The 23,888-nt window shown below is 41.4% G+C and overlaps 1 protein-coding gene across 4 annotated transcripts in view; it reads left to right on the top strand.

The window, feature by feature from the left end:
- The window catches only part of ZMYM2 (zinc finger MYM-type containing 2), a 101,535-nt gene that overhangs the window by 70,488 nt on the left and 7,159 nt on the right, over positions 1-23,888 (top strand). For 2 of the 4 annotated variants that reach the window (XM_057532535.1, XM_057532537.1), the window contains 11 exons: positions 3,765-3,894; positions 4,846-4,961; positions 5,569-5,737; positions 6,967-7,092; positions 7,904-7,998; positions 9,253-9,421; positions 10,280-10,431; positions 15,795-15,909; positions 16,538-16,789; positions 17,081-17,201; positions 18,481-21,268. In XM_057532535.1, the coding sequence (XP_057388518.1) occupies positions 3,765-3,894; positions 4,846-4,961; positions 5,569-5,737; positions 6,967-7,092; positions 7,904-7,998; positions 9,253-9,421; positions 10,280-10,431; positions 15,795-15,909; positions 16,538-16,789; positions 17,081-17,201; positions 18,481-18,673 (1,638 nt within the window). In that variant the 3' untranslated portion in view covers positions 18,674-21,268. Of the gene's footprint in view, positions 1-3,764; positions 3,895-4,845; positions 4,962-5,568; positions 5,738-6,966; positions 7,093-7,903; positions 7,999-9,252; positions 9,422-10,279; positions 10,432-15,794; positions 15,910-16,537; positions 16,790-17,080; positions 17,202-18,480; positions 21,269-23,888 lie in introns of those variants that run through there. The other 2 variants (XR_009005860.1, XM_057532536.1) reach the window with 1 other exon arrangement.

The raw sequence follows: 23,888 nt of genomic DNA, 5'->3' as shown, positions 1-23,888 counted from the left end.
TCAAAGCTTTGACCAAGGCTTCAAGACACCCTCCCGCCCGCACAGAAGCAGGTACACTTCTCCTGCAGCAGCACTGAGGCCGCCTCATGGGACGGATGGAAGGACGGGCCTTTGCAGCCATCACCTCCTGTCACGTAGAGCCCCTCCCACCTTCTCCTTGGATGAGAGCTCAGCTGTAGGGTTTGGGGCAAGTCACTTCACGGTTCTTTGTGGGACGTTCCCCTTATTTGTAATGTGGGCATGAAGACGGAACCTCCTCGGGGTCGTCACCAAGAGTACTAACCCACGGGGGCAGGGCGTGTGGTGTTGGAGACATAGGGCCTGCATCGGGGAAGCCACTTGAACCCTGACTTCAGAACTCTTCGCTCTGTCACCTCCACTGGGCTGTACAGCTTCTGAGCCTCAGTTTCCTCATCTGTAAAATGGGAGTGAGAAAACATCTACTACCCCTTGTGGTGCTGAGAGGGTTAAAGAATTCATTTCATGAGGTGTGTGACTTTGGTGCTTTGCATAGTGTCCTAGTCCGTTTGAGCTACTATATATTATATAACAGGATGCCATAAGCGAGGCAGCTTAAACAACAGAAGGTATTTCTCGGAGTTCTGGAGGCTGGAAGTCTGAGATCATGGCTCCAGCAGACCTGGTGTCTGTTGAGGGCCTGCTTCCTGGTTCCCAGACGGCCGTCTCGTTGTGTGTCCTCACGTGGGGGAGGGGTTTTTTTTGGGTCTCTTCTATGAGGGGCGCTGATCCCATTCACAAGGGCTCTGCTCTCATGACCGAATCACCACCTAAAGGCCACACCTTCACACGACATCCCCTTGGGGATTAGATCTGAGTGAATTTTAGGGGGACGTAGACATGGTCTATAGCTTATGGTCCCTGGCCATACAGCAAATGCTCAAGAGGTGTGGTGGCTTTCGTCATTATAATTTTCATTATTTGGGATCCTTCTTCAGAATTCATTATCAGTAGGTATAGATCCTGCCTGTTGACCAACAGAAAAGTAAGAAGCATTATCAAGTGTCGGTTTTTACCAGGTGGCATAGTTTAGTCGATATAGTGCCCTGTCGGCAGAATGACGATTAACCTAGGATGTCTGTGACTTTGACCCCTGGTTCATAAGGGGGTTCTAGAGTATTTCCCAGTTCAGACCCAACTTACCCAGGTTTGGTATGTAGTAGATACTCAATAGCTGTTTGTTAACTGTTCTTCCCGCTTTACAGTTGAGAAAATTGAGGCCCAGGAGACCAAGTGACTTGCCTGATGTTGCACGGCGGTGACGTCAGACCAGCTCCGTGGCACAGGGTTGGAAATCCTGGTGAGCGTAGAATGAGCTCACACGGGACCAGCCCCCTTGGCCATGAGCATGACTTGAAACTTACGAGAGATCCACCGTATACCGTTTTTTATTAGTACCCTTTCATGTTTGTGAATTGGCCAGCTCTCTAAGATGTGTCTGTCACCCCTGAATCAGTGCCCACTAGCTGTTGAGGTCATGTGCAGACTGTGAGTGTCCAGGGGTGTGGGCCCCTGGGGCTGCTTGACCAGCTCCTCTCAGCTTATGCTTTAAGCAAGTGCCCTCTTCGCAGTCTGACGAGTGCCAGTTTTTCCTATTTTTGTGCTTTGTGTTGGTGATTTTGCTGCTGGGTTAAGCACCAGAAGGTGCTGTGTGTCTGACTGGGGGACCTGTGTGAGTTCAGTTTCGTGGATGAACGATATGGTTCATTTATAAAGAGGGATAAGAAATCCAACGTCTGTAGGGCTAAGGTAAACTCTAGTACGTGGGGAAGCTGTGGGAAAGATGGTATGGTGACTAAATTTGTGGATTCGTGAGCTTATGACTGATTACAACACAGCACAGTGACCAGCAGTGTGGTGAGACTGTCAGCTCACAGCCTGTCACCAGGATCAGGGAAAGGGTGGCCTCTTTGTGCCGGTGCTGGCCCACTCACATGTGAAAAATGTGGGCCGTGCAGGCCCCGGTGGGTTCTGCAGGTCTGGGCTCTGTAGAGGGGGCTGCTGGCGCTTACAGGAAGATGCAGGAAGATGCAGGTTGGCTAGTTTTTGCAAGGTCATTGGTAAAACGAACCTACCGAATGCAAGTGGTCTCGAAGCCCTGACTTGAATCCTTCTGAGACTCTGTGACCTTGCTCTTGGGCCAAGGCCAAGGGTGACCAAGTGCAACCCTCTGGTCCATAGAGCCCCAGACGACGAGCACTTAGAGGGGAACCTGGCCCGTGTGCCCGTCTGTGGGGCGGGACAGAAAAAGTAGGGGTGGTGTCTGAAATATTCTGGGGTTGGTTTCACAGCTGCATCATCCTAGACGTTGAACTCGGCCTCCAAAATGAAAACCTTGAGCTTTCGGGTTTTGATTGTCGGATGTTATCCATTGCGGTGGAGGACTCAGAAACCACCCCCAGACGCTGAGTACCCCCTCCCCCTCCCCCACCCCCAGCCCCAGCAGGGCGCACTGGGCTTTCAAGGCCCAGTTGCAGCGAGGACCCCGGGGACGGGCCCCGCCCGGCGCAGCATCAGGAGGCCGCTCGGGAAATGAGTGGCGTTGGAAGATGTTTGACGAGGCTGCGTGGAAAATGTCCGTCTTTGAAGGTGTTAACAGAAAATAAAAAGAGGAGCGTTGAAAACATGGTGCGCATCGCACACAGATGAGTGGAGGCGGTTGTGGCAGAAAAGGTGGCCAAGCCTAGCGGGGAGACAGGACAAGATGGCAGAGGAAAGCCGCAGAATCGCTGCTGGAAGACGACCCGAGACCCCCGGAGTTGTGCCCTGACCGCGGCTGAGATACTGCCCTGGGGTCCTGCCGCGGGGCCGGGAGAGGCCCGGGCGAAGCGCCGGGAGACCACGCGGGCTTCGTTTCTAACGCGAGTCCCGCCGGGACGCGCGGGTTCCCCCACACAGCGCAGCCGATCGGCGGCGCGGGGCGCCCTTGCTTTCCGGGACTCGGGCTCCGCCTGCTGCGCCTGCTGCGCCTGCGTGCGCGGGGAGGGGCGGGGGCGGGGGGCCGTCCGGCGCGTGCGGAGTGAGTTCCGTTAGGGAGCGAGGGTTCAGTGTGCGCAGGAGCTGTGTGCGCTTGGCACCCGAAGACCCGGAACTCTGAATTGTGTCGTTTTCCCCGTAGCGGTAGGTGGTGTGCACAGCACCTTCGTGTCGCCTCTTAGGCACGGAGCTGCAGCTTGCTTTACAGCGTGTGTGTGTTTCTGTGGTGTAAACGGTACTGTGGTGAACAGACTGAAACATCTGAGTGTATCGAGAGGAGACGGTCTTAAAATTGCAGTGGTTGGGACAGAGGAAACACAAAGTTTGATAACATTTTTGGTAATAATTTTCATCATTTTTCTTTTCAAATTTAGCACCACGTATAAGCAGTTTATGCAGTAGAGAGGGCTAGAGTATCAGAAAGCCATAATAAGAGTCTAATTATTTTCAAAATTCAGGTTAACAACCTTGCTTTTTTACTTAAAAGTGAGACTTTTATGTTATTTTTAAAAGTATGCTGTGGTATCCTTCGAAAAACACAAATCTGTAGAATGAACGATTACTACTGCTTCGCCAATAGTTGGGATAGATTCATGTTGATCCTTCCAGATTAAGATTTTGGTAAACATAGTAGAAACAGCATAAATTGGTTATATTCTTCCACTTTTGTGTGTTCCCCCTGCTGGACCTAGAAACCAGATATTATTAACAGCATACAGTAATAAAAATTAGAGGCAGAAATAAAAATGTTTCTCTTTGCTTTTCTGTAGGGCTCAGCACCACCCCCTTCTCCAACCCCCAACAAGGAGATGAAGAACAAGGCAGTTCTGTGCAAACCTTTGACCATGACGAAGGCAACTTACTGCAAACCGCACATGCAGAGCAAGTCTTGTCAGACAGGTGACTTGCATCCTGACACTTGCTGAGTGAAATCCATGCTTTTCTCAAATAATGGGCTACAGAATAGATTTGTTGGGTCACTTTGTTACTTTCTGTTGATTTTGCTTATCTGGTTTTAGATATGCCTTTAGAATACAGCATGTCATTAAAAATCATTAATAAAGATCAATCTCTAACGAAGGCCTGCAAGTTACATCACCAGTGATAAAACGCTGTATCAAAAATTTCCTTGGGGGCCAAGACCCACTAAAGTTACAGTGCTCTTCTGAGAAAACCATCTCTTTTGAGTGCGGTCTATAACCGTAACTATTTTGTTTCCTTGTCAGAATGAGTTGAAATCATTCAGATAGGTATTTTCATCAAATTTAAATGTTAGCTGTATTCTGATTGTTTGATTAAGTAAACCTTTTTGTGGGGGTGTGAGAGTGTCTGGGACCATATAATACTTTAAAAGATGTTTTCTTTCTATTTTAAAAAAGTCTAGGGACTTCCCTGGAGGTCCAGTGGTTAAGACTCCGCTCTTCCAATGCAGGGGGCGCAGGTTCCATCCCTGGTCGGATCCCCACATGCCACGTGGCCAAAAAAAAAAAGGTCTAAATTCTGCTTGTGCTGTCTATAACTTAGGACAGCTACTGCATTCAGTTTTGTTGTTTTTGGTTGGTTGGTTGGTTGGTTTTTGGCTACGCCGCGCGGCATGTGGGATCTTAGTTCCCTGACCAGAGGTGGAACCTGTGCCCCCTGCAGTGGAAGCGTGCAGTCTTAACCATCGGACTGCCAGGGAAGTCCCTGTTGTTTTTAACTTACCTAATTTTGTGAAAACTGGGAACTTCTTTTAAATGGGTACTGAGGCACTTAAATTTTTCTTTGTTATCAAATTACTTTGACTGAGCAGCTGTGTTTAAGTGGTGGTCATGGTTGACGTTGCTCCTTGAACACGTTCTGTCCCCCCAGATGGTGAGTGGAGGACAGAGTACGTCCCGGTGCCCATCCCAGTGCCCGTGTACGTGCCGGTGCCCATGCACATGTACAGCCAGAGCATCCCCGTGCCCATGACCGTTCCTGTGCCCGTAAGTCAGACTTTCAGCTCCCCTTCCTCCTGAGATCTCTCAGGTGCAGGCGGGGCAGCACTGGGGTGGCAGTGACTACTTCAGTGACGCTGGTGGGACAGAGGGTGGAGGCTTGGCTTTTCTTCAGCAGTACACTTGGGTCTGGTTGAGGCTTTGCCAGGGGTGCTCTGTGTGTAATCAGGTAAGTGCTCGTCCTTGAGAGTGAAGTTCAGCTGATGTCTGCACCTGCTTTACACATACTGTGTAAACATATTTGTGTTCATTTTAGAACGAAAGATTTGTGAACCATAAGGTTTACAACTGATACATGGAATGGAGGCTCATATGAATGTCACCCCTGCAGTGCTGGGGACACTGTGTCAGGGCTTGGCTACTGTACTGTAGTCCCCTGGCGACAGAAATGCCTCAGAAATTACTTTAATTGTTACTTCGAAAAGTAGTTGCTTGTATTCGGGGCTTTCTTTGTGATACTTAACATACGTGTTCTTTCCAGAACTTTTAACCAACGCAGCATTATGAGGTAGATCATGTGTCAGAGCGATTTTCAGTTTGGAGAAATACCTTGTAGTGTTGCGTGAGCCTGACAGTCAGCCCTTTGCTTACTCAGGTGCCGGTCCCCGTGTTTCTGCCCGCCCCCTCGGCCAGCAGTGAGAAGGTCCCCGCGGCAGCCCAGGAGCTCAAAAGCACCGTCTCTGCAGATGCCCTGGGCGCAGAGCTGCCGACAGTGGCCGACGTGGCTGAGGACGAGGGCAAGGCAGAGGGCGCCGACATCCACAGTGAGTCCCCCGCTGCTGGGGGGCGCGGTGGGGGGCGACATCGGGGTTGGGGGCCGCTGTTAGAGCGAGGCCGGGCTGTCGCTGTGCTTCAGCCTGAGCGGGTGTGGGCAGGCGGCAGTAAAAGTGGATTTCGGGTTATGAGGCCCGCACTGTATCTAGCAGGTGCTCTCCGATGTTGAGCCCAGGAACTCGTACGGTCCCTGTTTTAATTGCTAACAGGATTTAACTTGTAAAATCGACTCTAAGTTATTCTCGTTTCAGTGGACGAGCTCAGACACAAAACTAAGTTGTAGTAGGCTTTTATAATTCAAACTCTTTATTTTATGATGGTTATCCCCAATGTTGTTTTATTGATTTATACTAAGAAAGTAAGTTGCATTATCTAAGCCAGCGTTTGTCCTAACTTCTGCTAGGGCAGTGCTTGGCAAACGGTGTAGCAGGACGTGTGTCTCTGGGAATGCTTCTCCGGCCTCAGCCCACCGGGGCCACCCTGAGCTTCCTGCTCCCCCTCACCCAGAGCACAGTGCGTCTCGTGGGTGACAGTGTTTGGGAAGCACTCTGTTAGGCAGTGTGAAATGAATTTAGTGGGTTGCAACCAGTGTTTTCTGGGGGGGTTTTTTGTTTTGTTTTTTTTTTAAAAAGAAAGAAACGGAAAAAATATGTCAGCATGAATCCCTCCTAGAAAGGGTATTGTTTTGTGAAACTTTTGTTTCCAGTGTGTATGCATGTGTCTCTGTTGCCCACCACTACCCTGAACTCAATAAAATGCCTTTCTCACTGGGTTGCAGTACAAACGTGTTTAAAGCAACCGATCAAAACGTTCGAAGCCAGTTGTGAATAAGCATATATTGAATGATGTGAAAACCTAGGTCACAATTCAAAAAGAATGTTGAAAATTACAGTTATCCATGCTCGTAAGTTTATTTTTGACAAGAGATTGCTGTTAGAAACACTCTACAGAGTTGTTTTACTATTGAAGCATGCTTTTTAACTTTGTAGAGGGGCAGTCAAAACTTACAAGATTGAAAGTTTTTGTGTATTCATGATTATCTAATACAAAGTTTATAGTAGCTTACATTTCAAGGTAGCTGCATGCTTTTTCGTTTTGTACATATTAATATAAGGATTCCTATTTTGCATTTACAATTAAATGGCTTTTGCCAGATTATATGTAGGTATTGTTGCAGTTTTCTATTTTGATTTCTGATGATATTATGGCTTGATTACAGGTGTAATTATTGAAACGGACATAATTGGTTCAGATCTCTTGAAGAACTCTGACCCAGAGACACAGTCCAACATGCCTGATGTACCATATGAACCACATTTGGACATTGAAATAGATTTCCCCAGAGGTAGTAAAAATGCTGTTTTGTTCTTTCGGTGCGAAGTGTGGTTCTGCACTTTAGTTATGGTGTCATAATCGTGGTTATGATCATTAACAATCTAATGTTCATGTCATTGCCTGTACTGTTATTATTGGTCTTTTCTTTTTTATCCAGATAAAACTCAGCAGTTAACTTCCAAAATGAAGCATATGTTGAATTGTAGGAACTTAAAAGGAATTTCCCAGAGCCTTAAAAAGAAACTTTCTTAAAACTAATTCATTATAGAAACTTTTACAGATATAGAAGTGTTGGTGTCTTTTTAAAAATTTAAATAAAATATTGATAGTATTTTTCTTAAAATCTTTTTGAAAATTAAGTTAACCTTCAAAGGAAAACAAATATTTTCAGGTCTTTTGTTGTAAAAGAAATGTGTTCTGTTTTTCATTGTTTATTTTCTGTATCGATGGCCAATAAGTGTATTGAATAGAATGTAAAGCCTTTTACATTGGAAAAGATTTAATAGATTGAAACAGATTTGTACTGAGACCATTTAGATCTTATAATTAAATTTCAGGTTTTAGTAATTTTTCTATCACACACTTCCACAAAATTCTGTGTTGATACGCATTGTACATGTGTTTTAAGAGTATGAACAGGCGTTATCAGAACTTACAGACCAGGTTAGGTAGAGAAAATGGTTTGTTCTCCACCCAGCACAGGCTGCCCTGTGCATGGTGCTTGTGCGCATTCAGTGGGTGGTCCTTCGTTGGCTGAGTTTATATAGCGTAAGTCTGTGCTATTATGTTTGAAATGAAAGTTCTTCTGTTTCAATTGTCAGCTGCTGAGGAGCTTGATATGGAAAATGAGTTTTTATTACCACCTGTTTTTGGAGAAGAATATGAGGAACAGCCTAGACCTCGATCTAAAAAAAAGGTAATGAAACGTAACAGTATTCTTGCATTCATGTCCTGTCTCTGTGTAGTAGAGGGCAAGGGTACTTGAGCTTCAGTTGTGCCTGAGAATGTGGGAAGGTACTTTGTTTTCTGGAATTAAAAAGACTTAAGAGGTAAAGCTTTTATTACTTCATTTCTAGGTAATAAAAATATATCCTATTTAGTCATAGTTTCATAGAAGAGTGAATATTATTGCAACTTTTTATTTTTAATTTTTATCTTGATAAAAGGTGGTCATTGATAAAAGGTTTACATATTTGCTAAAAAAGTAAATTCAATTATTAGACAACAACTGTGAGACTATTTTCTAGGGAGCTGTTTTTTCCATTGTTACTTTTGATGAGGTTGAGGTACACAGTTTGTTATATCTGGTCTCATTGAAGCATCCCAGCACATAGGAAGACGTGCTAGACAATTCAGTCATTCAGGGATCCCAAATCTAAATGTACGAACGGATATCGTTGTTCTGAACATTTTATTAACAACTTTCTGTATTTCTGATTTCCAACGTAAAGCAAGGTTTTAAAAAAAAAGATGACTTTCACAAATTTCTCCAAAAAAGAAAGAAAGGAAAAATTGAAAAGGAGTGAGTACCTGCAGTAGAATGAAATTGGACTCTTACTTGACACCACACACAAAAATGAACTCAAAATGAGTCAAAAATCTAAATGTAAGAACTGAAATTCTAAAACTCAGAAGAAAACATAGGCCTAAATCTTCATTAACTTGGGTTAGACACTGTTTCTTAGATGCGACACCAAAAGCACAGGAACAAAAGGAAAAAATAGATGAATTGGGTTATATCCAAATTTAAAATTTTTGTACAGCAAACAGTACCATCAAGAAAGTGGAAAGGAGTTGAGGAGTCATCTCCTATGAGGTGGAGTCTTCAAGAAGTTCTTCAGTTTCTCTCTTACATTAACATTTGGAATCCTTCTATTTCAGATTTTAATTGTTTTTTATGTATTTTCTCATCATCAGTGACTCTCAACTCACAGCAGTAGTTAATATGATTTTGTTGTACCAAGTAGTTTATGCAGAAATACAGCATTCCTGGAGAGAGGTTTCAAGTAATGTCATAGGTAACTGTTCTCAGATCAGAAATTCCAGTCAGTTCTGATCATGTAAATATATTTCTTTGTAATGTGCATTTGTTGAGAGATGGCTTACATAAAGTCATGAAATAATATAGGCTTAAGAAAAAGAAGATTTGACAGTGGTGTTTTACTACCAGGGAGCCAAGAGGAAGGCAGTGTCAGGGTACCAGTGTCATGACGACAGTTCTGACAACTCGGAATGCAGCTTCCCTTTCAAGTACACGTACGGGGTAAACGCCTGGAAACACTGGGTCAGAACGAGGCAGCTTGATGAAGATCTTCTGGTGTTAGATGAGCTAAAATCTCGTAAGTGTTCTGATTTTGTTTCCCCTATGTCCTATGTAAAATCAAGGTTTTTATTCATACTTTGGTAACTATTCTCCTGTGCATCCGTTTATGTGCATGAGCGAGCTTGCGCGCGCGTGTGCACACACACACACGGGCACACGCCGTGTTGCACAAATGAAGTCCTTACGGTAATGTCGGTTCATGGAGCTCTTGCTTGCTGGTCAGTACAACTCAAACAAACCTTGTTTCCTTACTGAAGTTGATGATTATGATGATTGTGGGTAAAGAAGAAAGTTTGCTCTAAGCAGATAGAGCCCTTTGCATCAGGCCAGACTCTTTACTGTGGATGGACCAGTCCACGGCACCACAAAGAGGGTAGGAAGTATGGCCTTATTAAGGTGCTAGAGTCAGACTGCCAGGGCTCCCTCACGTATTGGCATCTCAGTTCCCCAGCTCCAAAGGGGGGGGTAACAGTACCCACCTTGTAGGGTCGTCATGAGAATTACATTAGAAAATACACGTAAATTTAGAACATTCCTTCATCCACAGTAAAGGCTTAATGTTGACTGAAATTAGAATACCCATAGTATGTGAAAATCCAGAAGGTACTCAAGTGAATCATTAATTACCATGAAGCTACATGTACTGTACATTATAAAAAAAGTTTTTCCTTGAAAAAAAATAAATAAAATCAAGGTTTTTGTTATTAACTGCCTTTGATTTTAAAAAGCATGAATGTAGCTTAAAATATTTTACATTTAAATGTAGCTGTTATTTTACCTTTAAATTCCTACACAGAATAAAGTGATTTCAGAAAGTTTCTTAATCTTAAGACAGTAAATAATAATTATTATTTTAAATTTTATTTCTTTTTAGCTAAGTCAGTAAAGTTAAAAGAGGATCTACTCTGTCACACCACGGCTGAGCTTGACTATGGCTTGGCCCATTTTGTCAAAGAGATCCGAAGGCCAAATGGGGAGAATTATGCACCTGACAGCATCTATTATCTTTGTCTCGGGATTCAAGAGGTGAGTGATTTCATGGTTACTTTTGAATATAACGTTGTTAAGAAAGGTTGTTGTGGTAGGTTCTTGGAGAAAAAAGTGTTTTGCTTCAAGAATATTACGGAACATCCGGGTTTATTGGCTTACCAAGAAAGGCAAAAGTAATTTATTCGAAAATACTGGGGTATTATAAAGGGTTTTCTTTTTTTTTTTTTTTTAAAGGATTTTCTTATTTATTTATTTATTTATTTATTTATTTATTTTTGGCTGTGTTGGGTCTTCGGTTCGTGCGAGGGCTTTCTCCAGTTGCGGCAAGCGGGGGCCACTCTTCATCGCGGTGCGGGGACCGCTCTTCATCGCGGTGCGCGGGCCTCTCTCTATCGCGGCCCCTCCCGTCGCGGGGCACAGGCTCCAGACGCGCAGGCTCAGCAATTGTGGCTCACGGGCCCAGCTGCTCCGCGGCATGTGGGATCTTCCCAGACCAGGGCTCGAACCCGTGTCCCCTGCATTAGCAGGCAGACTCTCAACCACTGCGCCACCAGGGAAGCCCTAAAGGGTTTTCTTAGCTACTTTGTATACAGGTGTTTCTGCTATAATGTGCTATGTCCCTAAAAGTGAACTTCAGGTTCTCCAAAACTGTGTACCAAAACCAAAAAGAACTTAGGTGAAAAACAGAGTTAGTAACGGACCCCTCGAAGCTCATGCATCTTTTGTAACAGGACTAATGATGTGTCTGTTTGTTACCATGTGTATATATGATAATCAGGTTGATTTCATCCCCACCTTACAATTGCGAATAAATGAATTAACATTCTGAGGCATGGTGTATATATGTATATATAGATCTGTGTTGATATACATGTAAACAGATAAATGACTTCTCTCTGCAAATAGGTCTGTTTCATCTCTGATCTGTTTCTAACTTGTTAAATAGTGTAAGTATTCATTAGTTCTTTGGAATCATCTTATAAAAGATTTCATTTTTTAGGGGTTTTAGGTAAACTTCAACCACATGTCTGTGAATCTTGAATGAATACATTTCCCATAATAAACATGAAGATCCACTTTAGATAATGACTTTTAGTTTTGAACAGATCGTACAGGTTTGAGCCCGGAGGTCAGAAAAGGTCCTAGCTTTACATCCTATGTATTTGTAAATATGGTAAATGATAGGAGGAAATATTCTTATGTAGAGTTTTGTTTATAGGCCTAAAATTAAATATTATGCTGCTAACAGGTAGTAGGTGCTGAAATAAATCACTGGAGAAAACTAGAATTGTCTTAATTTGTATTTCACTTTCCCTCTTCAGGATAGAAATTTGCCTAAGATTATCTAAGCAGTGGTGGGGAATAACACATAGCTCTAAATTACTGTGTATTCAGAGACCATCACATATTTTGCAGTAGCAAAATATTTACATATTAGAACTTCAAATACCATTAGAGGTTTGAAAGCTAAATGGATTGTAATATTAATGATTATAAATTATGTCTTCAAGTAGGTTCATTTTTTTCCAATTTTTTAATTGTGGTAAAATACATATAACAAAATTTACCATCTTAACTATTTTTAAATGTACGGTTCTATGGTATAAAAGTACAATGATAATCTTGTGGAAACATCACCACCGTCCATCTTCATAACCCTCTTCATCTTGCAAAACTGAGACTTTGTCCCCATTAAATACTAACTCCTCATCCCCTACTCCCCCGCTGCCCCTGGCACCCACCCTTCTTCTTTCTGTTTCTGTGAGTTTGACTCTCCCAGGTACCACATGTAAGTGAAATCAGCATAATGTCCTGAAGTTCATCCATGTTGTAGCACACGTCAGAATTTCCTTTCTTTTTAAAATAGGTTCTTTATGTTTCCTCGAAATAAATTTTTACTACTGGAACAGTACTCTTAAAAATGGTCAAGATGGGGACTTCCCTGGGGGTCCAGTGGTTGGGACTCTGTGCTTCCAATGCAGGGGGCTCAGGTTCAATCCCTGGTCGGGGAACTAGGATCCCACATGCCGTGCGGCGCAGCCGAAAAGTTTATAAAAAAAAAAAAAGGTCAAGGTGGTAAATTTTATGTTCTGTGTATTTTTACCACAATTGGAAAACCAGTTGTTTTACTCTTCTCATCACTGGACAGATTTTCACAGGCTTGATTTAATTGTTTGTAAGAGTGTATGGTATCTATAACCAGCTTTAAAAATAATCTTCAAACTCACTGTGGTGTTAAGATGTCTAAAAGATAGTTTCCAGAAATCATTGCTGTTTGTTGGTACTTGAAGGATGCATACAGAGGTAGAAGCTGTTCTGGAAGAATGTGCGTCTTTTTCTGTGTGATGCGTTTACTCATTCCGTCCCCGGCTGACAACAAAAGCAGCATGGCTTCCTCTCCAAGCCCTGTGGACGTGTGGGGCAGGTGGTGTGTTGAGAAGTGAGGGTGGGCCAGCCTCTTTCCTCCCTCACAGATGCAGTAGCTAATCCTGTCCTTCCGATGGTGTAAGGGGTGGTGGCTGTCGCCAGAAGGTCACATAATGTGGAAATGTCGGAGGAAGAAAGAAGGGGCTGCGTGAGCCCCACAGTCCCGGTCAGCCTTTCACACACTGGTTTACATCTGTGTGCGCGTCCTTCACGCCACGTTTACCCAGAATGGGTGGTGGGCACCCGTTCCCCTGGGTCCTCCCACCCCATCGCGCTTGGCTAGATGTGCGTGCATCTCCGTTTCTTTATGAACGTGGCAAAAGACACGGAAGCTTTGTCCCCAAGGACAGGGAACCGTGTTACACGCTTTGGTGTCTTTCCTTCCGTCTGCTTCCCAGTCGTTGGTGTCAGCCCCTGAAGACGTCTGGGTCAGAGCTCAGTGAATTCAGTCAGTGATGAGCATTCCTTTTGTTTTATAAACAGTATGCACCCCCCTCTCCCCCGCCGCAAGGTCTTATGTAATTGTTCTGACGAGCTGGTGCTTTTATTTCTAATCTTCCTTCTGACTAGCGGGAGTAACGGTAGGTCAACTCAGATGATGGTGCTCTGGCCTAGTTGCTGGTTAGCGTACACGTGGTTTATATTCTTCATCCTTTTACTTTCCACTTGCTGTGTCTCCAGCTATAAAGTAGTTGCCTTTTAGGCAGCATATTGTTGGGCCTTGTTTTTTATTTACCTTTTATTTTTTTTGGCTGCATTGGGTCTTCGTTGCAGTGCACGGGCTTCTCATTGCGGTGGCTTCTCTTGCTATGGAGCACGGCGCGTGGGCTCAGTAGTTGTGGCACACGGACTCAGTAGTTGTGGCTTGTGGGCTGTAGAGCGCAGGCTCAGTAGTTGTGGCGCATGGGCTTAGTGGCTCCGCGGCATGTGGGATCTTCCTGGACCGGGGCGCAAACCTGTGTCCCCTGCACTGGCAGACGGATTCTTAACCACTGTGTCACCAGGGAAGTCCCGGCCTTGTTTTTCAAATTAAAAAAATTTTTAATCCAGTCTGATAATATTTGTCTTGGTGTGTTTCAACCAACAAAATTTTTTATTTAAAGAACCGGCTGGTAAACATTTTAACGCTCTGTAGGCCATACTCAATCTGTGGAAAGCAGCCTGGGCGCGTGCACTCTGTTTTAAGAAAACTTGGTTGTATTTGTAAATAGGCAGCGGGCCAGCCTTCAGGACTGTAGTGCAGACCCCGGTTTAGACCTTTTACGTTTAATGTAATTAATCACTGGATTGAAAACCCTGCTTGTTTGTGCTTGTTATACAGTTGACCCCCCTTATCTACAGGGGATACTTCAGGATCCCCACTGGAGGGCTGAAGCCTGTGTATACTACACTGGCCTCTACACACCTACTTGTGATACAGTTTTGATTTGTAAATTAGGCACAGTAAGAGATTAACAACAATAATTAATAACAGAATAGAATAATTATCATAATATGCTGTGATAAAAGTTATGTGAATGTGGTGTCTCTCTCTCTCTCTCTCAGAAACCTTATTGTACAAATTTAACACCTTTTCCATCTTAACTAAGCACTGACCACCCTCTGTGGCTGTAGCTTTTATAGTTTGAGGTGTGACAGCAAAACTAGTCTGAATTTTTTTCCTGCTTTACGACATCACAGATAGAAGATTCGTTCTTACCGTGGATCTCAGCAACCTCAGCATCCGATTTTTTTCTTTCCTGATTAAGTCCAGAACTGTCACCTTTTCACTCAAAGGAAGCACTGTGCGTCCTCTCTCTGGCGTGTCCGAATTGCCAGCTTCACTCCTCCTGCTTTGGGGCCATAATTATGTAAAGTAAGGGTCACTTGAGCACAAGCCCTGCGACCCTGCAGTGGATCTGACAACCCAGATGGCCACCAGGTGGCTGATGGGCGGGACGCGCCGGACCAAGGGTGGTTCACGTCCCTCCGGGCGGGATGACATGACGTCGCGAGATTTCATCATGGCTTCTCAGAATGGCCTGCAATTAAAATTTATGAATTGTTTATTTCTGTCATCTTTCATTTAATAGTTTTGGACTTTGGTTGACTGTGGGTAACTGAAACCACAGAAAGTGAAACTGTGGATGATGGGGGCACTGTATCTGTTCTTTGTGGGGTTTTTTTGTTTTTGTCTTTTTCTGCTTTCTTTTGAATTATTTTCCTGTGATTACATTTATCTCCATCATTGGTTTATTATTTATGCCTGTTAAATTATTTTTAGTGGGTTTGCAATGTGCATCTTCAGTTAATCATTATATACCTTCAAATCTTCTTGCCCTGTCTCACATGTGATAACCTCAAGCCCTGTAATCCCAGTTACCACCTCCCGTTCTTTGTGCTGTTGTCACACAGTTTACTTGTACATTATTTTTACCCACTGGAGATGGACTTTGCAAACTTTGGTGTTTAAGTCATTCTTTAGCAACCCTCACTGTTAAGGTTTGTCATAGTAAGTTGTAAGATTCATAAATTTGCCCGAACTCAAGGAGAGTGGGGCATAGAGAGGAAACAAGGGGAAAAGCATCAAGCTCACAGGCTGCTGGGAGAGGCTTCACGCGCAGAAACCCTCCCGCCCTGTCCTCACCCTTCGTGTCCGCGGACTGTGTGCTGAGCATTGGAGCCACGTGCGCTGTTTGTATCTGACGGGCTGAAGATGCTCATCCAGTTCTCACGTTCTGAGCTCTTGCCTGTGTCTTTCAGCTTTGAGTTTTTTAAGCAACAGATTAATTGGTAACTTATGTTTCTTTGATTTCCAGATATATAGATAAAGGCAATAATCTCTTATTAGTATGCTAATAAAGACAAAGATGTAAGACGTTTATTTTTTCCTTAGGAAATAGAGTGTAAGTGGTCTGTAATTAGCTCATATAAATCTTATGTAAATTTTAAATCCTTAAAGTTTTTTTTTTGTTTTTTGTTTTTTTTGGTAGTACTTGTATGGTAGTAATCGAAAAGACAACATATTTATTGATCCAGGATTCCAGACATTTGAGCAAGAAATGAATAAAATACTCCGAAGTTGGCAACCAAGCATACTTCCAGATGGTAATGCTCCTTTAAATAAAATGTTACCGACTTGCTGCTGGGATTTTCTGTGTTTATAGAAAGTGTACTAAAGATAATTAGGAAATAATTTAAATGAGAGAGTACTTATTCATGGACGCATCAGCTCGTCTTTTGTTGAATTAGAAATGAATGTGGTTGATAGCTAGTGTTTATGAAGAACTTTGTAATAAATGTGACCCACTTTCTCTGGAGTAAGAAACTGGATGTTCATTTCTTAAGCCCTCCAGTTGAGATTCTGATGTAAATTTCTCTTAGAAACCTCTGTTTTAGATGCATAAAGAAAACTTGTTTGAATGGAAATCAGCTATTTTTTTTCAGGATTTCTACAGATTTAAACTTCCCTTCTGACCATGGTCTGCTTGTCCTCTGGAAGACCAGGAGCAGACTCCAGGCCTGACCCCAGGGGTGCTAGTTGTGTAGTCTGTTGTGTTTCCTGGCTCTGTGTTGTTTCAGAGCAGCATAGGTGATTCTGAAATTCATTCCAGTTGATCTGGAGCGAATGGAGGATTGGAATAGGTTTGTTCTTGAGTTAACTTTTACCTGTTTCTAGCTGGTTACGTGAAAACTGTCTATTGTAATTCTTTAAAAATCTTTCTCTCTGTTTAAGGGTCGATATTTTCTCGAGTTGAAGAAGATTATCTCTGGAGGATAAAACAGCTAGGATCACACTCTCCAGTAGCTCTTCTGAATACCCTGTTCTACTTTAACACTAAGTATTTTGGCCTGAAAACAGTGGAACAGCACTTAAGGCTTTCCTTTGGCACTGTGTTTAGGCATTGGAAAAAAAACCCTTTAACAATGGAAAACAAAGCATGTCTTCGATACCAAGTGTCTTCCTTATGTGGAACAGATAACGAAGGTAGTGTAACAGGTTTTCATTTTGGCATTGTCTGTGGCAGGGACTGCCACTTCTTGCCTTACTAAAGACCACCTGGGTCACTTGTTAAGAACCTAAGGACTGTCATTTTCATAAGATAAGACAACCTATGTTGTCTGAAAATTAGGAATTACCAGAAGCCACGGTTTAGAGCTCTGAAGTACACCTGGTCCCATTCTTTGGTGTAAGAGATACTGGGGGTGATCAGAGTGAATGGTGTCACCTTTGTTCAAGGTTGGTCTTAGAAAGTTTATGTAATTTTTATTTCTTAAGATAAAATTACTACTGGAAAAAGAAAACATGAAGATGATGAGCCAGTATTTGAACAAATTGAAAATACAGCCAATCCTTCTAGATGTCCTGTGAAAATGTTTGAATGCTACTTGTCTAAAAGGTAAGTGTTAATGACATTTGATTTTTTTTAAATGGTAGTAACAGTTAGTTGCTGTGAATTTATCACTACCAAGAGGTGACGTTTTTTTCCTTGGTCCTTTTTTTTAGATTTCTCTCTTTTCTCACTTATGAAGTCCTTTCAGTTATAACGTTTTTAGTCCTGTTATTATAAAATACCCAGCTTATACTTCATGTTTTAAGCACATGTTAAGAAATCGCTCTCTACTAACGAAATGACTGCTGTTGTAGAGGGTCAGACAGTACATGTCTTAGGCTTTTTGGGCTGTGGTGTCTCTGTTGCAGCCAGCTCTGCTGTGGCGAGCAGAGAGCAGTCCTGCTGGGCCTGGGTCCCGGTGACGCCCTGGTGAGAAGGTGGAGAGAGGCGAGCCCTCAGTTCTGGAGGGAGATCCCTGAGGTGTCCGCAGGGCGCGGCGTCTTCTCAGGGCCCTGTGCGTTCCAGCTGCACCACTGCTTTCCCCCGCGGGTACCGACAGGCGTTTAAAATATTTTAAACCAGTGAAATTTTTAGAGACCACAAATTATTTTATGCTTGTTCATTATTTTAAGTATGCACTCTGTAATTTTTAAAAGGCAAGCATGAACTCAGAATGTATTTTCTTATGTAAACAGTTTTATAAATTGTTTTTATAAATTTTCTCCAGGTTAACTCTCAAGAACCATAAAAGCAGTAATGTCACCTATAGGATGATTATTTTTAATAATTAATATTTCTGACGATAGTTTTGGGTGGCCCTGCACCAGTATCTGGATCTTCCAATGGTAGTAACTATTTATTAGTTGGAAATTCCTATCTCAGTATTATCTTATTTTAAAAATTATTTCTTTTGTGTAACGTTGTTAAGTATTTTTATTTTATGTGCTACCATATTTCATCAATTCTAAGACACATTTCTCACATTTTATACTGTCTCTGAAACTGGGATGCCTGTTACAATTGATGCATCTTGAAATTATAATTGGCAGTGCTTTACTTGTTTAATGGCAATATTAAAATAATGATTAAAAATAATGTTTCTATCGATGGTGTCTTGGATTCAGTGAAATACAGAATTTAAATTATAGTGGGAAAATAACCTTTTATTGTAGAAATTAACTTTCAGAATATCTCAGTGATAGAATATTTAATGTAGGTAATTATGCATGTGGTCTGCCCATGTAATGTGGTTAATGGTAGCAGAATTATTCTTGAAAGAAAAGAAGGAAGTTGTGAGGAATTTCGTGTACATACTGTGACATGGACTTTCTCCTTTCTCCTGAAGTCCACAGAATCTTAATCAGAGAATGGATGTTTTCTATTTGCAACCAGAACGCTCTAGCTCTGCAGACAGCCCTGTCTGGTACACGTCTGCTTCGCTGGACCGAAACACCTTGGAAAATATGCTCGTACGGGTTCTTTTAGTAAAAGATATTTATGATAAAGACAATTATGAACTGGACGAAGACACAGAGTAAAAAGGAACGTTTTAGAAGCAATCGGGAGAAAACAGCATTAGATAGTCATGCTGCTAGATCTTTACTATGGAAAACATTTCAAGTTTACTCCTTCTGTTCTGTTTTGTAGCAGTGTACCCACACTGGGTATTACCTTGTAAATAATCTGTGAGTGAAAGTTGCCATTATTCTATGTAGTGGTTTTAGGATACTTACAAGTACATTCAAATTCTTTTTTTTATTCTTATTTATTTGCTTAGGTATGTTTGTAACTTTTTACATTACAAGATATGGATGAGAATGTGCCACGTATAGTTTTTCTTGTAGTAAGAAACACCCATGTTGCACAGCTCTGCTGTTGCAGAGCTTCCTGGAAAGGGGGCTCTTCTGCTGGGTTCTTGACGAGATGGTTGTGTGTGGGGAGCACCTACTAAACGTTTAGAACTTGCAGTGTCTTTCAGAATTTTTAAAATAAACTGTAAACTAATAGGCTGGGTTTTTTGTTTTGTTTTTTGCGGGGGTTTTGTTTGTTTGTTTTATGCTTTAGTTACTGAAGCCTTACCAGGTTATGTAGAGAGATACCATCTTCTGTACCAAAAATAGACAAGAAAATGCTGTCGATACTGGTGTACTGTAATGTGAATCTATACTGGTGAACAGAACTTTTTGTTCCCCTTATTAAAACCTTAGTGTCCTTTTCTCATTTGTGGCTTTCTGCATCACCCCAAACAATAATAATTATGTATATATGCTTATATATATGTGTGTGTATATGTACATATGTGTATACACACACACATATATAAAGAATGATGTTGATAACATGGTCATGGAGACATTTTCTTTGCAAAAACGATGAAAATATAAAATTCTGTTTTCTGTGTCAACACTAAGCATCCCAAATCCCCTTCATTTATAAGCGTTTGGTTTTCCTCTCCCCTCGAGGATACAGGTCACGCTTCCATCCCCGGGTGGTACTCCACAGTTTCACCAACTTGAGGAGGATTCTTGTGCCTGCCCTCAACTATGACTGATGCACACGCTGGGTATTTAAGAATGCCACTCCTGAGACTGTTGTTACGGAAAGTTGAGCTAGTTTAAGTAAGATAGCACCCGTTTCACTATGAGGGTTAGCAGGGCAGTGACTGACGGTTCAGACTGATGGATAAAGTGTATCTCGAAGGGAATTACATTCGATGTTAGATTGTTTGGCTTTTACATTTTAATTACTTCTTACAGAAGATTGCATTAAAAAAACTTTGTACTTCTGCTTAGCGATTTATCCATTCAGACCTTTTCTTTTAGAACAAGAAGTTTACATAAAATCCTACCTTCTAAAGACCGAGAAAGTGCCAGCTGCAGTTATCGTGAAGAAATCCTTTGGCTGACTTCATAGAGCTTGAGTGTGATCGTGTAGTCTTGTTTCCAGTTCCTCAGTCACCACAGTGATGTTCATTATTAAAACTGTTTGGGGGAAATTGGGCTATTTTCCACAGTGGTTAAGCAATATCTACACATCCCCTAAATATTTCTCTCTTCCTTGGGATAAATGTTAGCATTCAGAAGAAATCTTCTCATTTATGATTTGGAAAATTTCACGAGTGTAATCAGCTGTATATTTAAGCAATAATTAACAAATATTTTTGGCATAAAAATTACTTTATAATGTTCTAACTTGTTTTATAAGTTTGAATAACGTTTCTGTCCCTTAATTGATTTTGTATTTCTGGATTTGATAATCAGACTGACAGTAGCAAATCTGATACACTTAAATAGGTATAGATTGCTTGTTGTCTGTTTAATGAAGTAGTTAACATATTTAAAATATATTAATACAAAAAATTTCTCATCCTCACCTTTTTCCAGAACTATTGCTTTAAGCACTTTTCATATAAACGCATATTGTTGATTAAAGGTGATTAATCCTAACCATCTTTTATTCTTTGAACTGGTGCTATATTCCATTCCATCAAGAGCAATAAAGTTTTCCCCAAATGTCACTTAATGTATATTTTACCAAATACCCTACATTTCTGCTATGATCCCACTATTAATAGCACCTTGTCTTGCTATTTTCATTTCCTTTATTGTACATTTTGGCTTTTCTAAACAGAAGTGTCTACATAGTTTTGATATTGATATGATTAAGGATTTAGAGCTCTTGTCTTTGTCCTGATTGCAATCCAAGGATTGGTTAACTTGACTCTCAGGGGGGGAAAGAAAAAAATACTACTATTTTATGAGAATTGTTTGTTCCGTGAAACTTGCTTCATCTAGAATATGTTTCGTTAGTTCCGGGATCTCCTTAGTTTGTGTGGTCCTGGATGACTGCTGAGAAAAGGGTTAGTGAAACGATAGTTTCTTTCTGCTTCTTAGTGATTTCTGATGACGGCATCCTGTAAATATAATATTGTTGCCTTTAGATGTCTGTTGGAGATGCTATATTTTTCTGTTCTGAAGATTTTGCCATTTAAAATGAATCAAATGAAAAAGTTTTTATCCATATTGAGAAAACTGAATTTCCCATGCAAAATTGAACACTTTGCCTTTTTTTTTTTTAAGACTTTTAACTGTATTGGGTAATGTAAGATATTAAAGGACTTTTCTAGGCAAGAAGCTCAACTCTTCTTTTGGCCATAAAAATACTTCTTGTTTGAATAGTAGTTCATGTTTCTTTCTCTCCTACTGCGGGGAGTTGTTACCAGTGGATTGCACACGCCGAGGTAGGGAGAGGGTGCGTGTTGTGCTGTGCGTTCAGACTTCTGTCACTGTTTTCTGATGGGGTTTCCCTCTGTCCTGGGCGACTGTGCTTTGTGGTTGAGGTGGTTATGAGTGCACCGTGTTAAGGGTCACAGTAACGCAGAAGTGATAACATTGCACAGTTTTGGTCTGTTCTACTCTAATATCGGTCCATTTAATCTGAGATCTTAAATGTCTTGCAGTCTTAAATCACTATGAAAATTTACACTTTTATTTTGCCAGTTATTTCCAAAATGTATTGTTATACGCATATCACTTACGTTCTGAGTGGACACTGCCTGTGGGATCATCTCCTTACCCCCTCAAACAATGCAGTCATGAAAGTGTGCATGAAAATGTTTTTAAAGAATAAATTTCTTTAACTAAATTACAATACTGTTGAATTTTCCCCCTTAATAAGCCCCTTACTCATTTTTAGAGAAGTTCTTTGGGTTTTAGGTATTCCATTCTACTATGTTCTTAGGAATAGACCATTGTTAATGTTGTTTTCCTGTATTAAGTACTTTTTTTGTCGTTTCTGGGTATATCATGCTTGAAAATGACACCACTTAACAAAATCTTATAAATTTAGAAATTGATGACCAGAACAGGTTAATTGTGTCAGTCTGGATCTGAGAGTAGAAACACTTAAAATGCTGTCTCAATTTGTACTTTTTTTTCCCTCTTTACTTAGAATCTAGGTACCCCAAAATACCTAGAGGGTATTTACTTAGAGGGGTACCCCAAATAAGTTGCTGTGATCCCCTGCCTTATAATGAACTGGACAAGAGAAAGTTGTTCTTAATATCTGGACATATAATGTTCTAATTAATTACTGAGTTAAACAATCCATGAATTTAGACCTTTGGAGAAAAAAGAACCAAAGAGAAACTAAGATTTAATCTGTAAATAAAGTATGTATTAGGAGTAGAACCAGACGGGGTCCACAGATCCTGTGGGTTTACCAACGGAGGTCATTGTATTGTTGGATAACTCCTCAGAGGTAAACTCAGCACATGAAAATTCACTATCCCAAAATCTAAACAACAGATCTTTGTTTCATATTTCCCCTGTGCTAAAGAGCTACTACCAACCATGGTAGTTAGGGAGGGAGAGAAAATAAAAGATTAAGACAGCAGTGTTCCAAAGGTTACAATTATGAGGGTAAACAAGATACACTTGTATGGTTATTTAACTCCTAGGGAACACATAGGGAATGTATCCATAATAGTTTAAAACAGAGAAGATTGTGGACACTCAGAAATACCCTAAAAGGCTATTATGGTCTAGAGTAGTTTTCATAGAAGTAGCACTACCTGTGGTTTATTTAGATTCCTGTAACCTTGACATTGCTTATGGCTCTGTAAGAAATGGTCAGTGGAGCAATTTCTGGTTATTTTAATGGTTCCATTTTGGTGGCATCAGTCCTCACCTCTGGCTTTCAGACTAACTTGTAATAGCACCCAAAGGGGTCGCTAGAGCATGAGTTAGAGATAATACTGAAAAGTATGAAACCACATTGAATTAAGATAATTCAGCTTCTAGTTTATGTGATGTGGATGGAACATACGAGGTCCAGTACATTATAGAAATTTAAAAGAACTTCAGCCACTGAGGATTTATTTCATAGCAATTGCTTTTGAAAAAAATAGAATCTCAAATTTTTTTAGGTCACCGGTGTGCTGCTCATAACCCTATGAGCAAGATGAAACGTTTCCATTTTGATTACGTATTTGTACTTCTAAACTGCCGTCAGCAGATGGCAATAGTGTACAGCACCAGGCTTCAGTGGCTTTTTTGTCTCTGTTTATACGACTGTAAGTATACTGTAGTCCCTTAGCAGAAATTCTTGGGGGTTTAGAATTCAGAATTTTCTTTTTCAAAAATATGTGTGCTTGTAGGTTACATAGGACCCTCAGTGGGCTCGGGGCAACACCCTGTAATCGGTATCTCCTCAGCAATAAATCAGGTATCGATAGTGACGGGGTGAGCGGTGTGCGGCCACAGAAAGCTTTGCATGGCTTAGCTCGGCTTTTGTCACAAGCACAAAAAGCTAGATTTTCAAACTTCTTGGATCTCAGACTTGCTGATGAGGAATTGCAGGCCTGTAATAAAACTAGTGGCAGATCTAGTATTTTCCTTCAATAAAACATCTAGTATTTTTTTCTCTTGTATAGCTTAGTTTGGGTAGAGTTAACTGAAGGCTTGCTGTAAAATTTGCCTATTCAATTTAAAGGAAAATGCAAGGAATGCTTAGAACAGGCATAAATATAATGGCAGTTGTAGAACCATTATTGAATGCTGAAACTTAAGAACAACTGCTTTCTTTTACTTTCCTTTTTGCCTCAGTATTTGTAGCATGACTGTTCTACATAAATGTGATAGGCCTTTCTGAGTGGCTGCTGTCATGTCCTGGAGCCATTGTTTATTCATTCAACAAACACTCGAGTGATGGTTCGCTCAGGTACCCTAAGCCAGGTACTGGGAGCACAGTGCC

Source organism: Balaenoptera acutorostrata, chromosome 18 (genome assembly GCF_949987535.1).
Source record: "Balaenoptera acutorostrata chromosome 18, mBalAcu1.1, whole genome shotgun sequence".
Lineage (NCBI taxonomy): Eukaryota > Metazoa > Chordata > Mammalia > Artiodactyla > Balaenopteridae > Balaenoptera > Balaenoptera acutorostrata.
This window is presented reverse-complemented; position numbering and strand designations above follow the sequence as displayed.